The sequence below is a fragment of the Piliocolobus tephrosceles genome, chromosome 1, assembly GCF_002776525.5.
Source record: "Piliocolobus tephrosceles isolate RC106 chromosome 1, ASM277652v3, whole genome shotgun sequence".
Taxonomy (NCBI): Eukaryota; Metazoa; Chordata; class Mammalia; order Primates; family Cercopithecidae; genus Piliocolobus; species Piliocolobus tephrosceles.
The window spans coordinates 110,744,017-110,761,972 of record NC_045434.1 but is presented as its reverse complement, the minus strand read 5'-3'; the positions used below and the strand labels follow the sequence as shown (position 1 = coordinate 110,761,972).

General features: G+C 45.2%; 1 protein-coding gene and 1 long non-coding RNA gene across 2 annotated transcripts in view; one reads left to right on the top strand and one right to left on the bottom strand.

Annotated features, from left to right (window-relative positions):
- The window catches only part of LAMTOR5 (late endosomal/lysosomal adaptor, MAPK and MTOR activator 5), a 7,426-nt gene extending 6,549 nt beyond the window's left edge, over positions 1-877 (bottom strand). Inside the window, exon 1 of the mRNA XM_023232514.2 lies at positions 609-877. Within this exon, the coding sequence (XP_023088282.1) occupies positions 609-877 (269 nt within the window). The remainder of the gene's footprint in view (positions 1-608) is intronic.
- LOC111555986 lies at positions 834-9,260 on the top strand. Its single transcript, XR_002735694.1, has 3 exons — positions 834-967; positions 5,186-5,306; positions 8,994-9,260. It is a non-coding gene; the product is annotated as an uncharacterized LOC111555986 (long non-coding RNA).
- The last annotated feature ends 8,696 nt before the right edge of the window (positions 9,261-17,956 follow it).

The following is a 17,956-nucleotide window of genomic DNA, read 5'->3' as shown; positions in this document are numbered from 1 at the left end:
CTCTGTCTAAAAAAAAAAAAAAAAAAAAAACAGCTGTTGAAAAACTCTTAAGTTACCTCCTGGAGGGTAAGTGGAAGCTGAGGGACATCGGTGGTAGGCAGGTGTCTCTCTGTACCCTTTATACTTTTCCAGTTTTGAATTTTACATAGATACTGCTCGTTCGAAAAATTTAAAGGATGATTTTTATCTACTTAAGCACCAAGTAACTAATAGGTTACACACAAGGAGAAACGTGTTTGTTTACACCGCAGGGCTCGACTCTGCACAACCAGCACAATCTTCCCAAAAGTCAACCCGCTTCCTAAAACTCGTGCGGAACAACCCTAACCGTAAGGACGATTTCAACAACGAGATTGGCAGTTTTGGCATGTGGCCTGGGCCCAGGAGACTCGCTCAAGAGGGAATGTGCGCTGCTCGGCAGGATTTTAATCCCGGGTCACCTGCCCCGCTCTGCGGCCCTTGGGTAGGGCTTAGTCCCCTCATCCCGTGTCCCAGGGGTCGCGAGACGTCTCCGAGATGCCCTGGCCGGCACTCGCAGCTCGCGCCTTTCGTCCCGCTCAAGTTCCTCCGCCGCGACCTCAGGACAGGCCGAAGCGCGCACTACTCACGTGTCTTCCAAGTGCTGCTCCAAGGTCGCCTCCATCCCACCCACCGACCACCCTGACCCAGAACCCAGCGGCACGGCACGTCCTTCTCCAGCACAGTCCTCAGTCACTTGACGCGAGCGGGGCGTGGACCTTAACGGCGCCTCCAAAGGGACAAAATTGATCACGGTGTAACGTCCGCGTTCTTTACTGGAAAACATCGCTGAGCTTCCGCGGCACAGAGCCCGGCGAAGGCTTGGGGTGCTGGCGCGATGACCCGCTCTGGGCTCCATGGCGGAACTGGTCCGGAGGGATTATTCCCCTCCAGGGAGAGAGGTCTGCAGCCGGGCCTCAGTGTCTCAGTTCGTGGCCTGGCATTTTGTGTCAGTGTTTTTTAACCTTTGGACCCTACTTCAACCTACTCCGAGACCTAGGGGACAGATCTTAGTTTTAGAATAACCCAGGGGTCAGACAGGGTCTGATCTAGCCTGTGGGGCAAGTACGGGAAGACACAGGACCTCTGGGAGGGGCTCAGTAGGCTCCTAGGGGGAAAGACGCACACAGGGACTAAAGGACCAGATGGAGCAAGGTTCAACTCCCGAGCTGAGTGTCGGCAAAGTGTCGGGCTTTTAACGAAGACATTGGTGCTTATTATAGTGAGGGAACTCAGGACACTTTAGGGGAAGAGAGTGGCATTTGGGTCCTAACTTGTAAGGAAGACTGGGTAGGACTATTTAAAAATAACTTTAAAAAATTAATTATAAAGCTAGTAAAAATAAAGAAAGGAAAACACCTATGGCCCCACTGTCCACAGATGACTTTTAACCCCTTGGAGAATATCCTTTCAGATAGTTGTCTTTACAAATGTGTACTTTTAATGTTTTTTCGTTTGCCTTTAAAAAGTTTTTTTTGGGTGCACAGGGCCTTGTGCTGTCACCCAGGCTGTAGTGCAGTAGAACAATTATAGCTCATTACAACCTTGACGTCCTGGGTTCAAGCTATCCTCCCCTCTCAGCCTTTCAACTGGCTAGGACCACAGCCTCGAGCCATCATGCCTGGCTAATTTTTACATTTTTTGTAGAGATGGGGGTCTCGCTGTGTTGTCCAGGCTGGTCTTAAACTCCTTGCCTCAATAGTCCTCCCACTCTAGCCTCCCAAAATGTGATTGCAGGCTGAGTCACCATGCCCAGCATGTTTTGTTTCTTTTTTTCTTTTGTAAGCAAAATTGACATACATACTGGAGGAACAATTCTGTAGCTGGCCTTCTTTACAGAGTTTAGAATAAATGTCTTTCCATGTCAAGTTTTCACTTACATCCTTTGTAATTGTTGAAAAATATTCCATTTTATAGCTGTATCTTAATTGTGGATTAAGGTTGGAGTGCCGTGGCACTATCATGGCTTAGTCCAGCCTCAGCCTCCTAGGTTCAAGTGATCTTCCCACCTCAGCCTCCCAAGAAGCTAGGACTACAGGGACGCACCACCACACCTAGCTAATTAAAAAAACAGTTTGTAGAGATGGGGTCTCAGTGTGTAATCCAGTCTCAAGTGACCCTCCCTCCTTGGCCTCCCAAAGTGCTGAGATTGCAGGCCAGCCACTATACTTGGACTTTTTTTTTTTTTTTTTGCTTTTGTTTGTTTTTTGTTTTAGCTATTACAGTGCTGGTTGAATATCCTCATAGCTAAATATTTGTGCAGTTTTAAATTTCCTTATAAGTTACTAGAAATTGAATGACTGGGTTAAAGGACATGGTCATTTTTTAAGACTTTTGATACATATTTACAAATTGCCTCCCGAAAAAGTGGTGCTAATTTACATTCAAATTGGTAAGCTTCACCCCCTCCATGGATCATTCCTTGTGCTAAGTTTCTTCCGACTCTCTCACCTCCAGCTTTTTACTCACAGCCTACCTTCCAGTCTGGTTCCCAGCTCCCAGATCGGAAGATACCAGACTCTGGTATTGAACCAGAGTCCAATACCCGGCACTGGCATTCAGAGTCCCTTTTTATTCCTCAGCTGTCATAGTGAAACTTGCAGCTTCCTTAAAATTCCAGTCTGTTCTCTGTCGCCCAGGCTGGAGTGCAGTGGCGCCATCTCAGCTCACTGCAACCTCTGCCTCCTGGTTCAAGCGATTCTTCTGCCTCGGCCTCCTGAGTAGCTGGGATTACAGGCATCTGCCATCACGCCCAGCTAATTTTTGTACTTTTAGTAGAGATGGGGTTTCACCGTGTTGGCCAGGCTGGTCTCAAACTCCTGACCTCAAGTGATCCGCCCACCTCGGCCTCCCAAAATGCTGGGATTATAGGCGTGAGCCATTGCGCCCAGCCAAAATTCCAGTTTGAATGTTGTAATTCAGGGGTCTTGGACTCCTGCTGTAGAGAAATTTTTCATGTTGTTAGGGGTAACACAGTATGGGCCATATTAGTTTTAGAAAAAGCAGTTTAAAACTTAGCATTAGAAAATATAAGTACTGCCTGGTGCAGTGGCACGTGCCTGTAATCCCAGCTACTCAGGAGGCTGAGGCAGGAGGATCCCTTGAGCCCAGGAGTTCAAGTCCAGCCTGGGCAATATAGTCTGGTAGCCACATTAAAAAAAGTAAAACAGGGCAGGGCGCAGTGGCTCACGCCTGTAATCCTAGCACTTTAGGAGGCTGAGGTGTGTGGATCACTTGAGGTCAGGAGTTTGAGACCAGCCTGGCCAACATGTCGAAACCCCATCTCTACTAAAAATACAAAAATTAACTGGGCGTGGTGGTGCGTACCTGTAGTCCCAGCTACTCAGGAGGCTGAGGCAGGAGGATTGCTTGAACCCAGGAGATGGAGGTTTCAGTGAGCCGAGATTGAGCCACAGCACTCCAGGCTGTGCAACAGTGTGAGACTCTGTCTCAAAACAAAGTAAAACAGATGAAATTAATTTTAATAACATTTTATTTATTCAAACAATATATCCAAAATGTTATTTCAATTTGTGATTGATAAAATACTAATATTTTACATTTTTTCTCCTGTACTGTCTTCAAAATCCAGGGTATATTTTTCAGTTAGCAGCACATTTCTTTTTTTTTTTTTTTTTTTTTTTTTTTTTTTTTGAGACGGAGTCTCGCTCTGTCGCCCAGGCTGGAGTGCAGTGGCCAGATCTCAGCTCACTGCAAGCTCCGCCTCCCGGGTTTACGCCATTCTCCTGCCTCAGCCTCCTGAGTAGCTGGGACTACAGGCGCCCGCCACCTCGCCCGGCTAGTTTTTTGTATTTTTAGTAGAGATGGGGTTTCACCGTGTTAGCCAGGATGGTCTCGAACTCCTGACCTCGTGATCCACCCGTCTCGGCCTCCCAAAGTGCTGGGATTACAGGCTTGAGCCACCGCGCCCGGCCTAGCAGCACATTTCAATTCAGACCAGCCATATTTCAAGTGCTCAGTAGCCACCCGTGGCTAGTGGCCACAGTATTGGCCAGTGTAGCCCCAGGGTATCTCAAATTATCTCAAAGTTAGACCAGTGATTAAAGGATTCTCTGGGCCAGGTATGGTGGTTTTCAGGCCAGGTATGTTGGTTTTATGCCTGTAATCCCAGCACTTTGGGAGGCCGAGGTGGGTGGATAGCTTGAAGCCAGGAGTTTGAGACCAGCCTAGCCAATGTGGGGAGACCCTGTCTCTACAAAAACACAAAAATTAGCTGGGCAGGGTGATGCGCACCTGTAGTCTCAAGTACTTTATGTGAGGTGGGATGATCACTCGAGCCCGGGAGGTCGAGGCTGCAGTGAGCTGAGATTGCACAACTGCACTCCAGCCTGTGTAACAGAATGAGACCCGTCTCAAAAAAAAAAAAAAAAAAAAAAAAAAAAAGATTCTCAGAAAGGCTGGTGATAACTTTTTAAGGTATAAGGAAGGCCTTTTAAGGGAAATCAAGTAGGAAGAGGATGATAGCTGGCTCACGTGTCCTTGCCACATGGGAGGTGAGAGAGCAGGCTACTCCTTACCACCCACTTTCTCTGCCCTGCTGCTCTCTTGCCCCTTTGCAGGGAGGCAGTGGGAGAGTAATAGCATATATAAATTGGGCAAGTGCTAGGGGCTGGAGTGATGGTTGGAGAAAGTATCTGACCCTTAATTGTTTTCTGCTTTCTTTAGCTTGTGGGGTATTTAACAATTCTTTGTTCTTAGTTTTGAGGGCCAGCAACCATTTCTGGGATGTCAGAAAAAGTTCCATGACATCCATATTAGAACATTTGTTTCATTGTATTGTAACTTTTTAATGTTTACTTTTGAAAAAGTTCATTCTTTTCTCTTTTTAATTCTTTTTTTTTTCTTTTTGAGGCAGAGTCTTACTCTTATCACTCAGGCTGTAGTGCAGTGGCACAATCTTGGCTCACTGCAACCTCTGCCTCCTAAGCTCGTGATTCAGCCTCCCGAGTAGCTGGGACTACAGGTGTACACCACCATGCTTGGTTATTTTTTTTTGTATTTTTTGTAGAGATGGGGTTTTGCCACCTTGCCAGGCTGGTCTCGAACTCCTGGGCTTAAGCAGTCTGCTCTCCTTGGCCTCACAAAATGCTGGGATTACAGACATGAGCTACAGCACCCAGCCCTTATGTTTACTTTTCATAGACAGGAAGAGTGTCTTCGTCTCTGCATTGCTAGTGCAATACAGCATGATAAAAATTCAATAAAGATTGATCGAAGAGTCTTGATGTCTTTTGGGAAAGGAGCTCTGTGGTTACCTTTACTCTAAGGTAAAGAAATTTAGGTCCTGAACTTTAACCACCTTCTCCTCTTCTTTCTCCCCTCTTTCATAAGCGAGCTCTTGGAAAATTAAAATGCCAGGAGGGTCTAGCAGAGAATACCCAAACCCACATGTCCTGATGGGAAGTGGGGGATAAGTAGAGAGGGAAACACAGACCCTGCCTGCCATCTCACTGCTGCTGGCCCAGGGGACCCTAACTCCTCTTCTTGACCCATCAGAAGCAGAATCCTCCTGAGGGTCTGTTTAAGCAGCACAGCTCTGGTAGAAAGGCTAGCTTTCCTCTGGGTACAGAGGGCTCTGCTACCCCAGGGCTGTCCACACTGGGCTGTGAATCACTCTCATAATGCTCAGGGTCACGGCTTTCAGTGGAATGAGTCCTCTTGTGCCACCAGGGGGCACCAAGGCCACAGAAAACCCTACTCGGAAGGTTCTGGGGTGAGGGAAAGGAATCCACGGGTCTGTGGAGCTGGCAGAGCATGGGTAAGGATAGCATTATGCTAGGTGGCCTTGAAGTCAGATGTAAATTGGGATCCTGGCTTGGCCCCTGACTATCCATGGGAACTTTGAGCCTCACAGGGCTCATTTGTGATGTGGGGGTACCATTACCTGCCTCATCAGGTTGCGGGGAGGATTATATGAGATACTTTATGTAAGAGGGGCTGGTGCATTGTGGAAGTCAATAAATAAGTTCTGTTAAATCTGAGTAAGAAGACCTGTTTGTTTCCTCAAGTTGCTTATAATCTAGGTGAGGACACATCTGAGAGAATAACTAATAGTTCAGTGAAGGTAAGAGCCAAATGATTGGCACAGACCTCAAGTGGTCTAGCTATAGGAGAGGGGGATTGTGAAACAGGACTTAAAAGAAATTAAAAATGTGTAAGCAAAAACTCAGTTGTATGTACAAAAAAAAAATCCCCCTGAGAAAGAGAAAGAGGTGGAATCCTTTAAAAATTACCTGCCTGTTTTTCTGTCTGTGGCTAGTGAGCCTTATCTCTCCCTTTCCCAGGCATTGTGAAGACCCTGTTTCCCTAGCTGTGCAGCTGCAAGGTCACTAGACAGATAAACTCCAGTCATAAAACATGTTTTTCCTTGAAAAGTAAGAAATAATGTAATGCATGTCTCAAATGAATAACTGTTTCTTGCTTCTGTAATATGCTTTCCCCTGCACAGATCTCCCCCTGCCCCATGACATGCTTAAAAGGTAACCTGACTCTTTGTTCAGGGCTCAGTCCATTGGATGTTAATCTGACTGGCTTGGTGCGCCTAAATAATAAATAATATATATCCTCCTCAACCCCTCAGTCTCTCCGATTCCTAAATTATCCTGCTGCAATTGCAGGGCTAGATTTACAGACCTGCTTTATAAAGCTATGTTAAATTAGATCAGTATATTTTATTCTTTTTATTAGATTTTTCTATAGCATAAAAATGATAAAATACAGCAAGAAAAGTCATTTGAAATTCTAGTCCTAACCCTAATATGAATGTGAAGGAGCTGGGCTAGAATGGAATAAGGTATAATTTGCATAAAGTGGAAATGAGGACAGGCTCGTCACAAGGATCATGAGAGTCTTGCTGGCAAAAGCATCTTACTGCATTCATGCTGCAGCACAGGACCCTGATGCAGAACAGGTTGGGGACACAGCCCTGCCTTCTAATAGTGGACACCATCTGAGAGCTGAGGTGTAGATTCAAAGCCTGACTCCTAATAGCAATTGGTAGTAATATCATCAGCAGTTCATGTACATGGGATGACAATGGCATGCCAGGCAATTCAGAGGGCCTCTTGGTCCTCACATCATTTTTGAAGTAGCTAACATCACTATCCCCCTTTTACAGCTAAAAAACAAAACAAAACCCTGAGGCTCAGAAGATAAATATTTGCTGAAGATCACCATGCTTGTAAGTGGTGGAGCCTGACCATTAACCTCCCCACGACACTGCTTCAATTTCTATCACTTCATCAACCACACAACCCGAGAACTGTGAAGGGATTTAGCAGGCCCAGTCCAGATCTCTTATTCTACAGAGAAGAAATCTGAGGCTCAGAGAGGGGAAGGGGCTATTTTGGACCTTTAACTTCTGATTCTTAAATTTCTTTCTGGTGTTCCAGCTATACTGTACTACAAGAGGCTGTCTTCAGTTAAACCAGCTTCAGAGAGACTCATTTTTATGGGTTGAATTATGTCTCCCCAAAATTCATGTGTCAAAGTTCCTAAGCCCCAGTACCTCCGAATGTGACCGTATTTGGAGATAGGACTTTTGCAGAGTAATCAGGTGAAAATGAGGTAGTTAGGGTGGGCCTTAGTCCAGTATGGCTGGTATCCTCATGAAAAGGGGAAATGTGGACACAGATGTACATAAAGGGAAGACGGTGTGAGGAGACATAAAGAACAAATAGTCATCTATAGCCAAGGCCTGGAACAGATCCTTCCCTAACAGCCCTCAGAAGGAAGCAACCTCGCTGACACCTTGATTTTGGACTGCTACCCTCCAGCACTGTGAGACAATAAATTCATGTTGGTTAGGACACCCAGTTTGTTATGGCAGCCCTAGGAAACCTTTGTGGATGTATGTGCTCATATACCCATAAAGTCTAAAAGTCAAAAGTATCACAGACTTTTGGCAGCCCTTCAATAATAGAAGCACTGGTTGGGAGGGTCACCCTCCCCAAGGCAAAAGGATAGAGCAAATGATCTTTCCAGCTTGCTCCCAACCTTGAACTTTGGCCAAGATGTATTTCTTTCACTGGACATTGGCCAACAGTGGTGTCATGACTTATTTGACCGTGATCTTCTTGAGTCTGTTTTATATCTCTGAGCTTGACCTACAGAAGAAGCTCAATAAATGTGGGTAGAGGGGATGAGTGGGAAAATCAGCTCCCAGCCATTCCAGTTCAAGCCTTTCCAAGCAGAAGAGGCCCACCCTAATGACCTCATTTTCACCTGATTACTCGATGTCGGAGTCATAGGTGGGGCAGGAAGTAGGGTATGTAAGGCCTGTCAGTGGATAGAAGTTGAAGCTGGACGCTGTCTCCTAAAGTTTAGAGCTGAGCCCGAATTCTGGAAAACACAAGCAAAATACATTTTAGATGACTCAGGATGGGCTAAAGAAGTTCCAGTACAGGAAACTATTTTCCTGCTGCTTTATTAATTCTGCTACAGAAGATAAATGAGATGCAGACTTTCATATCCAAGTCTTCATTAGATGCCCAGTTAATGCAGCCATGACAAATGGGAATGAAGCCCTTATGAATAAAAAAAAGATCAACCCAGTATAAAAAATCATAGACCAGAGAAATGAAAATTTAGAGGAGCTGATAAAATACCCTCTCCTTAATTAGACTGTCAGTATATACATCAAATTAGCCTTAATGCCAAGATTTATTGGCCTTGGAATTGGGTAAATGAAATAAGTGCTTACAAATGAATGGAAAAGAAATTACCTGTATTAAAACGTATTTGTGATGCAGGACTGTGCACTGAGGCTTTTAGTCAAACTCAGGCTTGCAGCTTCTTTTGCTCTGCATCCATTTCCACCCTGTGTTCCCCAGTGGGTTTCAGAGACCCTCTTTGTGGGGTAACAATATGTACCATTGTCAGCTATCTCTGCTGTTGTCCTGGAAAAATCCTTCTTGGACAGTAAAATATTTTTGTCTTTATTTCACCATCTCCAGATTAGAAGGGTGTTACTGATTCTTACCTCAGAGAAGAGAATGTCATGGAGACAAAATGACCTGCTTAGAGTTCTGCCTGCCCCAGCATGGAGAGCAGAGCACAAAGATTTCTTCTGGACTCCCACAATCTCCCTTGGAATCCAAGAACTTGTCTACCATCCCAACAGTTTAGTACCCTCTTGTAAGCCCCTGGACAAATCCTCTGATGCCTTGATACCTCAGTTTTTCCCCACTATAAATGGGAAGATAAATTCACCATAAACTGTACTTACCTTGCAGCGTCATTATGAGAATTTCATGAGACAATGCAATATAAAGCTCCTAGCACAGTTCCCGGCACCATTGTAAGCACTGAACAAATGAAAGCTGTTGTAATTAGGATCTCAAGAAATGACAGCTGAGGCAAATTTGGATTAGAATGCATTCAGCATTCTCAGGTGCAAGCAACAGAAGCTGACTCTGGTTTAAAGAATAGGAAAGGAAGTTAATTAAAAGACATTGGGTAGCTTGTGGAATTGGGAGGACTGTAGAGCTCAGTCTAAGTGTCTAGTGACAAAGCTTCAAATCATACATGAGGAAAATGCCCCTGCCGCTCTGTTCCTGGTGTGACTACACACACATAATTGCCAGTAGTACCAAGGCCCCTCTGCAGGAGGAACGTAACCCTGCAATCACTGCTTCCCCTGAAGTCAGATACCTCTGCTGCTGCCCTTCCCAGTAGTAATGGAGCCTGGATCACGTACCTGGCTTTAGTTGTAAAGGAGGCTGGAGAGAAAATGCTCTGCTCTCTGTAACGGTCTTGAAAGTGGCCCGCACATAGCAAAGCTATTCAAAAGCGGGTGAGCAGCATGAAAGCATCCAGAGGGATTCTTGCTTTGCATGAGGGAGAACTCTTGCTTCCAGCGTTTGAGACCCGCAGGGGCATTTTCCTGGTGCGTGATTTGAAGCTTTGTCTCTAGAAGCTTAGACTTAGAGTAGGACACCTCTGAGTGTGAATGTCCTACCTGAGTTCTCTCTCATGCAAAGCAAGAATCCCTGTGGAGGGATTGACACCACAGCCTCTTCCATAATGTCTCCGAGCAACTTTATTGGGCAGCATTCCACTCCCTGGCAAAGGGGAGAGGTGGATTCTACCTCTCTCTAGTCTAATATGGAATTTGGGAGTGTTGATCATTGTACTTTGTGCTCCTAGAGATCAGGGTCATCATAAAGGATCTCGGAGTCTGCACGTGTGCCAGCTTCATGTTGTGGCCTCACTGTAGATCCACAGTTCCATTTCTTTATGGATCCCTTACCCCTACTTTGCCAAATTCTATGCTGATAGCAATAATAATTCAGACAGGGCTTCCTCACTCAAGGAGTTTGTGCTCTATATAGTTAATAAGCTAGAGATAATGAAAAAAAAAACCCAACTTGAATTTTGGGTAAGAGAAACTTTTCAGATCAATGATCATTACCAATAGCAGCTTCCATGCATGACCCTGCCCGGAGCTTGGGGCCTGCACTACTGTTTCCAGGAAACATGTTCTTTTTTAAATTTTTTTTTTTTTTTTTTGTAGAGATGGGGTCTCAGTCTGTTGCCCAGGCTGGTCTCAAACTCCTGGCTTCAAGCAATCCTCCTGCTTCAGCCTCCCAAACTTCTGGGATTACAGATATGAGCCACCAAGGCTGGCTGATGGGTACCAAATTCTAGGAGAGGACTTGAATAGGGTAGGCATCTGTCTTTCCCCATTCCTTTTAGGGACAGAGCTCTCCTGGGCGGGATAAAGAGAGAGGGAGAGGAAGGAGGATGAATAGTGAAGCACCAAACCTCAGAATCAAGGCCTTTTTCTTTTTTCTTTCTTTTCTTTTTTTTTTTTTTTTTAGGTGGAGTTTTGCTCTTGTCACCCAGGCTGGAGTGCAATGGCACGATCTCAGCTCACCACAACCTCCGCCTCCCAGGTTCAAGCGATTCTCCTGCCTCAGCCTCCCAAGTAGCTGGGACTACAGGCGTGTGCCACGAGGCCTGGCTAATTTTTGTATTTTTTAAAATAGAGACGGGGGTTTCACCATCTTGGCCAGGCTGGTCTTGAACTCCTAACCTCATGATCTACCCACCTTGGCCTCCCAAAGTGCTGGGATTACCATGAGCCACCATGAGCCACCATGCCCGGCCTCTTTTTTTTTTTTTGAGATGGAGTTTCACTCTTGTTGCCCAGGCTAGAGTGCAGTGGCATAATCTCAGCTCACCGCAACCTCCACCTCCCAAGTTCAAGGGATTCTCCTGCCTCAGCCTCTCGAGTAGCTGGAATTACAGGCACGCGCCACCACACCCTGCTAACTTTTTTGCATTTTTAGTAGAGATGGGGTTTCTCCATGTTGGTCAGGCTGGTCTCGAACTCCCAACCTCAGGTGATCTGCCTGCCTCAGCCTCCCAAAGTGCTGGGATTGCAGGCATGAGCCACCATGCCTGGCCAGAATCAAGGCCTTTTTAAAACTTCAGTGTCTTGTCTTTACTCTTCATGGTGCCTAGAAAAGCATCTGCCTCGTAGAAGGTGTTCAGTGAATGACTGTTTCATTAGTGAAGGAATTCCCTTTGGAAATCTCATAGGAAACTGACCCTCTCCAACCCTTCACCTGTGCGTTATTCCAGCTCCCAAGGAGGCAGCAGAAACTGGGGTAATCACAACGGTCAACAGCAGCAAAGGCAGCACTTTCTGATTTACTTGACTGCTATGGATGCCACCTCTCTCCACGCCTCAGTTTAATATCTGTAAGTTTGGTCAGCATGTCGTTCAAGAACATTGCATTTACTCTGGTACTTAAACATGAAAAATCAACATTTACAAAGCAGATCCATTGTCCACCTAAATAACAAACAAAGAGAGTCTCTATAAAAGAAAAAAATGTTTATTTGGGAATAGAGCATTGCATAGGAATATGCCTGCCTTAGGAATGCATGTATTCAGGGAGGTAGAGGAAGACAAAGGTTTTTAACGGAAAAAATGAAGAGGATTACATAATTGTTTTGAAATAGTTATCCTTGGCTATAAAGATCAATAACAAGGGTGATGCCAGTCCAAGGTTGGACAGGCAGTTGCTGGGCGGATGACTTTGCAGAAGTCTTTCTTGAGTAAGGTTGTAATGGCCTTTGTAGGAGGTTGTGGCTTTTGTGATCTTTTGTGATAGCTTTTGTTACCAGGCATACAAGCATGAGAATGCTCTCTTCAGGGCCTTCCCTGGCTCTGTTTATCAGGGGTTTCTTGTTAGCGATTCCATTTTGATTCTGACAACTTTCACACATTCATACACATTGTCTTATTTAATGTCACAGTCATTCCATGACTCTAGCCCCATTTTGTGAATGAAGTAACCGAGGTCTGGAGAGGTCAACTAACTGGTCAAAGTCATAGAACTTGAAAATGTTCACTGTCTTGGGTCTCTAATACTGGGGCTGACCATTCTCCCAGGCAATGTTGAATGAGTCGGCCCAGGTGAGTCGGCTCCTCTGCAGCTGTGTCTCCTTGACTAGTTTGAACAGCACAGGCCTGGAGTCAGTCCCATAAAGTGACTAAGCGTTCCCTTCTGCCCATTTCCCCTTCGCAACAGGAGGACTTGTCCGTGTGTCTTCAGACACCACACAGTAAATCAACTGCCACATTAATTCTGGACCATCGGTATTTTCCCCCAGGAGAAAGTCAGAGGCAAATACACTAATATCTCATTGATATTTTCAGTCGCCAAAGGGGAAGTGAGATGAATCTAATCCCATCTGTCAAGGTGGAGAAGGGCTGATTTGAAAGCAGCATAGATTACTTTAAGGAGATGCTAGTTTATCACTCCCTGGACAAGGGAATACGAAATGAAGACTAACCTCCTTTATAAGTTGGTAAAACATTGATCAGCAAAGACAATATCTAGGGAAAAGAACAGTAAGTTCTCTGGCCCTTTTTCCAGTCTTCCTTTCCCCGAGACTTTATGTTATATATATATACACACCCACACAAACAGGACGGAATCCACCTCCTGCCCCTCAAGAAATAGTTAATATTTGTTGAGGATTAATTATTGCCAGGCTTTGTACTCCATGTTTTATATTTACTATCCAGAAGCCTTAAGTGTTAAACGAGGTAAGTGTTATTATTAGAACCTTTGTACAGACGTGGAAACTGAGGTGTATGGAGGTTGACTTGCCCGAGGTTACCCAGCTAGTGAAGGATGAAATCAGATGCAGTCCAGCCAACCCTGGGCCTGCTGTCAGTCACATGCAATAAACGCAGATCAACCAGCCTGGGAAGCCGCCTAGACAGCCCTGCTTAGAGACCACTGAGCCTCTCTTCACTCACTCCATCCTTGGTCACCACCTTAGGAAGCCCTGCTGACCCCCGGAGGATGTGCCTTTTACAGGTCGTAGAGGCTGAGCCACAGCTGAAGGGCTGGAATGCCTGGGGGCCTCAGACAGGGTGTCTGGAGATCTGAGGCTCAAGGAAGGGTGGAGGTGGGGCTGAAGTTGAAGGCCGTGAGTCTTGCCAGCAAGCGGGGCTCAGTGAGCTGAGGTGCCTCTCAGTTACTTCTGTGTGTGAATTTCCGTGGAGGACAGTGATGGGCTCTGGGTCCTCAGAAAAACGGGACATCCAGCGTGTCCAGCCACAGTGCAGCCTGCCCTGGCTGCTGAGAGTCTCAGAAAATGCCACGGTCATGGGTTAGGAAAGCCTGGGGACCATAACAATGTGACTTCAAAAACCCAAGAAGGAATGTGCACACCTGAGATGCTCAGAATGCATGTGTCAGTGTTCAGTTCTGACTCTTTGCTTCAGCCAGGGACAGAAGCACCCTCTACAGTAAAGAACCACAAGAGAGGGCTTTGCTGCCAGCCTCAGCCAGGGACACATGCGGCCAAAGCAAAGGTCGCTCCAGGGCTGGGCTGCAGATTTCAGCCTCTGTGGCCAGAAACAAGCTTCCCAATTAATAATATTCTGGATCGGAAGAGATGGCTGCTCTGTCTCAGGCGTATTTGCTGTTGATCCCTGTAATTGATGCTGATAACATTAAGAGTCTGTCAGGGTGATATTTCATGAATGTCTTATGTGGGGGGATGATACAGTCAGCAAATGCAATTCCCTAGCTCAGGCAGAATCAGAGATGACCCAAAGCACTGATGGAAAGGCCCAGGCCCTTTCCAGCCTCTGGCAGGGTAGGGGAAGCGGGTGAGGTGGGGGCGTGGGAGGGGCTGGGCTGACCTGGAACTGTAACAGGGATCTCCCATGACGGGCTGTGAAGAGAAACAGTATGTGAGAGAGGCGAGAAGCTTTTCTCTGGGTTTCCTCGTGTAGAATGATCCCATCTGTGTAGGCCATGAAGGAGTCCAGGGAATTTCACCCCAAAATGTTGAAACCACCTTTGCGAAGATTATGACAGTGAGAGAAGCCTGGCATGGCTGACCTTATCTTGCTTCTAGCCTCACAGTCTGGCTATTCTTGCTCATTCCTGGGCAGAGGCCAAGTTAATCTTGGGAGGGATTTATGGTTTAACTTTGAAGCCAGGATCATAATAGTCCCTCCCTAAAACTGACCCCTTTCTTGTTCTGGTACTGAAGCTGCCTTTGTAAGACTAAGGAAAGGCCACAAAATTAGGATTATGGAAGGGGCCTGAATTCTGATAAGATGTAGGCATAGCTTGCCTTTCTGTCATCATTTATTGCACGGCACTCACAAGATTTGTAGCTTCCCCAGTTGGTCCCATAGATAATATCACTATGGTAGAACCTCAGATTGGTCTTTTGAGATGTTTTTCAGACTTTTGTATTCTGGTGACTGACTCCACCCAGACCCCATGACTCATGACTCAGCTGGTCCTGTGGCTGTTACCCAGAGTCTGACTCAGCACCAGAGGACCATTTTCCACACTCCTATCTATGATTTCATCCCCAACCAGTCAGCACCACCCATTCCCTAGCCCCCTACCCACCAAACTGATATCCTTAAAAACCCTAACCTCCTTCTCAGAGAAACTGATTGGAGTAATAAACTCCTGTCTTCTGTGTGGCTAGCCTTATGTTAATTAAACTCTTTCTTAGGGCAGCACTGCTCTCAGTGAATCAGCTCTATCTGTGCAGGGGACAAGAAGGACCCACTGGGTGACTACAATATGGCATTTCGGTGTGTTGGTTATTTTAAGTTAGAGGCCTTTGATGCTGGAAGAAGCTTTACTCTGATATGTCCTTATCTACCACAAGACTGGATCTGCCAAAGAGAACACAATTGCCTTCCATTCCCTTGCCTTCCGTTCCCTTCCTGAAATCTCAATATCTATGGCAGAAAAGAAGACTGGGGAATGTCATACACAGTATTACACAGCAATGTCATGTACTCCACAGTATTTACACAAAACATAGAACACAGAATGTAATACACAATATTTCCACAAAACAATATCTGTCTCTCCAACTCATTCAAATTCTAAAGAGTCATTTACAGGTTAATTTGTGTCTTCTACGCCCATTCATTCTCCCTAACGATCATTTACTACTCCTCAAAAGAATTACCACCATTCTCCATCTCCCACTCCCCTATGAGAAAGGGTATATAAGTTTCTGTCTGGATCTCATTAGACGACTGTGTAATTGTGCTTCTATGATCCCTACCCCAATGTTAAATGAATTTTGTATGGCTTTTTCTTTTATCAATCTGCCTTTTGTTAGGGTATTTTCAGAGGACCTTCAATGGGCAAAGGGGAAGCTTTCCTTCTTTGACCCTACAGCTATTAGACTTGATTGAGTAAGACACACAATGATGAAAGTAAATAAGAAGAAAAACATTCTTCCTGCTGTCTCCAGAGTTTGAAATGTCTGCCTCAAACTTCTATTTCTATCTATTAGAAGTTCATGGGTTAATCATAAGGTTGATCTCAAAAGTGATTTTTTTTTTTTTTTTTTTTAAGAATGAGTCTCACTCTGTCACCTAGGCTGGAGTGCAGTGGCACAATCTTGGCTCACTGCAACCTCTGCCTTCTGGGTTCAAGCGATTCTCCTGCCTCAGCCTCCTGAGTAGCTGGGATTACACAGGCACGTGCCACCACGCCCGGCTAATTTTTGTATTTATAGTAGAGACAGGGTTTCATCGTATTGGCCAGGCTGGTCTCAAACTCCTGACCTCAAGTGATCTGCCAGCCTCTGCCTCCCAAAGCGCTGGGATTACAGGCATGAGCCACCGTGACCGGACGTGAAAAGTTTTTTGAATTTCCAATTAGAAATGATCTTCACCCTGACTCCAATAACACTTTTTACATTACTGTAAAAGCATAATGTTCAAATATTTAAAATATACGTCCTTCAAATATAAAATGGACACATGCCAAAGACTTAGCAACTCATGAAGGAGGGAACCGATAATGTAGTTAAGCTAATTCAAAGAGCATTTTGAGGAAGTGAATACTTATGGTCATGTAAAAGGAAATGTTAAAATAAAATTTCTAGGTTAAAAATAAAACTCGCCATCGCATGTATGGTCAAATGATTTTTGACAAGGGTACCAAGACCATTCCATGGGGAAAAGACAGTCGTTTCAACAAATCATGTTGGGAAAACTGGACATCCATGTTCAAAAGAATGAACCTTTTACCTTACCTTCCACCATATACAAAAATTAACTCAGAATGGATCAAAGACTTAAACGTAAGAGCTGAAATTATAAAATGCTTAGAAGAAAACATAGGGAAAAAGGTCTATGGCATTATATTTGACAATTACTTTTTTTTTTTTTTTTGAGATAAGGTTTCACTCTGTCACCCTGGCTGGAGTTCAGTGTAGTGGTGCAATCTCAGCTCACTGTAACCTCCACCTTTCAGGCTCAAGCAATCCCCCTACCTTGGCCCCTAAGCACCTGGGACTACAGGCATGCACCACTGTGCACAGCTAATTTTTGTATTTTTGTACAGAGTTTCGCTATGTTGCCCAGGCTGGTCTTGAACTCCTGAGCTCAAGCGATCCACCTGCCTCAGCCTCCCAAAGTGTTGGGATTACAGGTATGAACCACTGTGCCCAGCCCTGATCCCAAATTTTTAAACAAAGCTGCTCTTTCATAATCAATTGCAAATCAGAAGATCTTTGAATCTATCTATAACCTGCAAGGCCCCTATTCAAGACACCTCACCCTTTTAAACTTAAGCCAATGTGTAACCTCCTGGCAATCAATTTTGCAATTTATGATTTTGCCTGTGGCTTCTGCTGTTCTGAAATTTATGCCTGCCTCTAAAAATCCTTGCCTGCAAGCCACTGGGGAGGCTGGGTTTTAAGCACTTAGCTGTCTGGACTTCCTTCCTTAGTGCTCTGCAATAAACACCTTCCTTTCTATCACCACAAAATCCTGGGTGTGGGTGTCCGGTTTTACTGTGTTGGGTCAGCAGACCACAGTTTGGTTCTGTTACAAGTCCCTGCTCCATCTCACTTGCTACAACATGAATGAAACTTGAGGACGTTATGCAAGATGAAATAAGCCAGTCACAAAAAGACAAATACTGTATGATTCCACTTATATGAGGTACTTACGATAGACAAAATCATCAAGACAGAAGGTTTAATGATGGTTACCAGGGGTTGAGGGAAGACAAAATAGGGAGTTATTTTTTAATGGGTGAGGAGTTTCAGTTTTGCAACATGAAAAGTGTTCTGGAGACGGATGGTGGTGATGGCTGCATGACAATATGAATGTGCTTAATACCACCGAACCGTTCTTAACTCCACTGAAACATGGTTAAGATGGCCCGGGTGCAGTGGCTTACGCCTATAATCCCAGCACTTTGGGAGGCTGAGGCGGGCAGATCACTTGAGGTCAGGAGTTCAAGACCAGCCTGACCAACATGGTGAAACCCAGTCTCTACTAAAAATACAAAAATTAGCCGGGTATGGTGGCGTGCACCTGTAATTCGAGCTACTTGGGAGTCTGAGGCAGGAGAATTGTCTGAACCCAGGATGTGGAGGTTGCAGT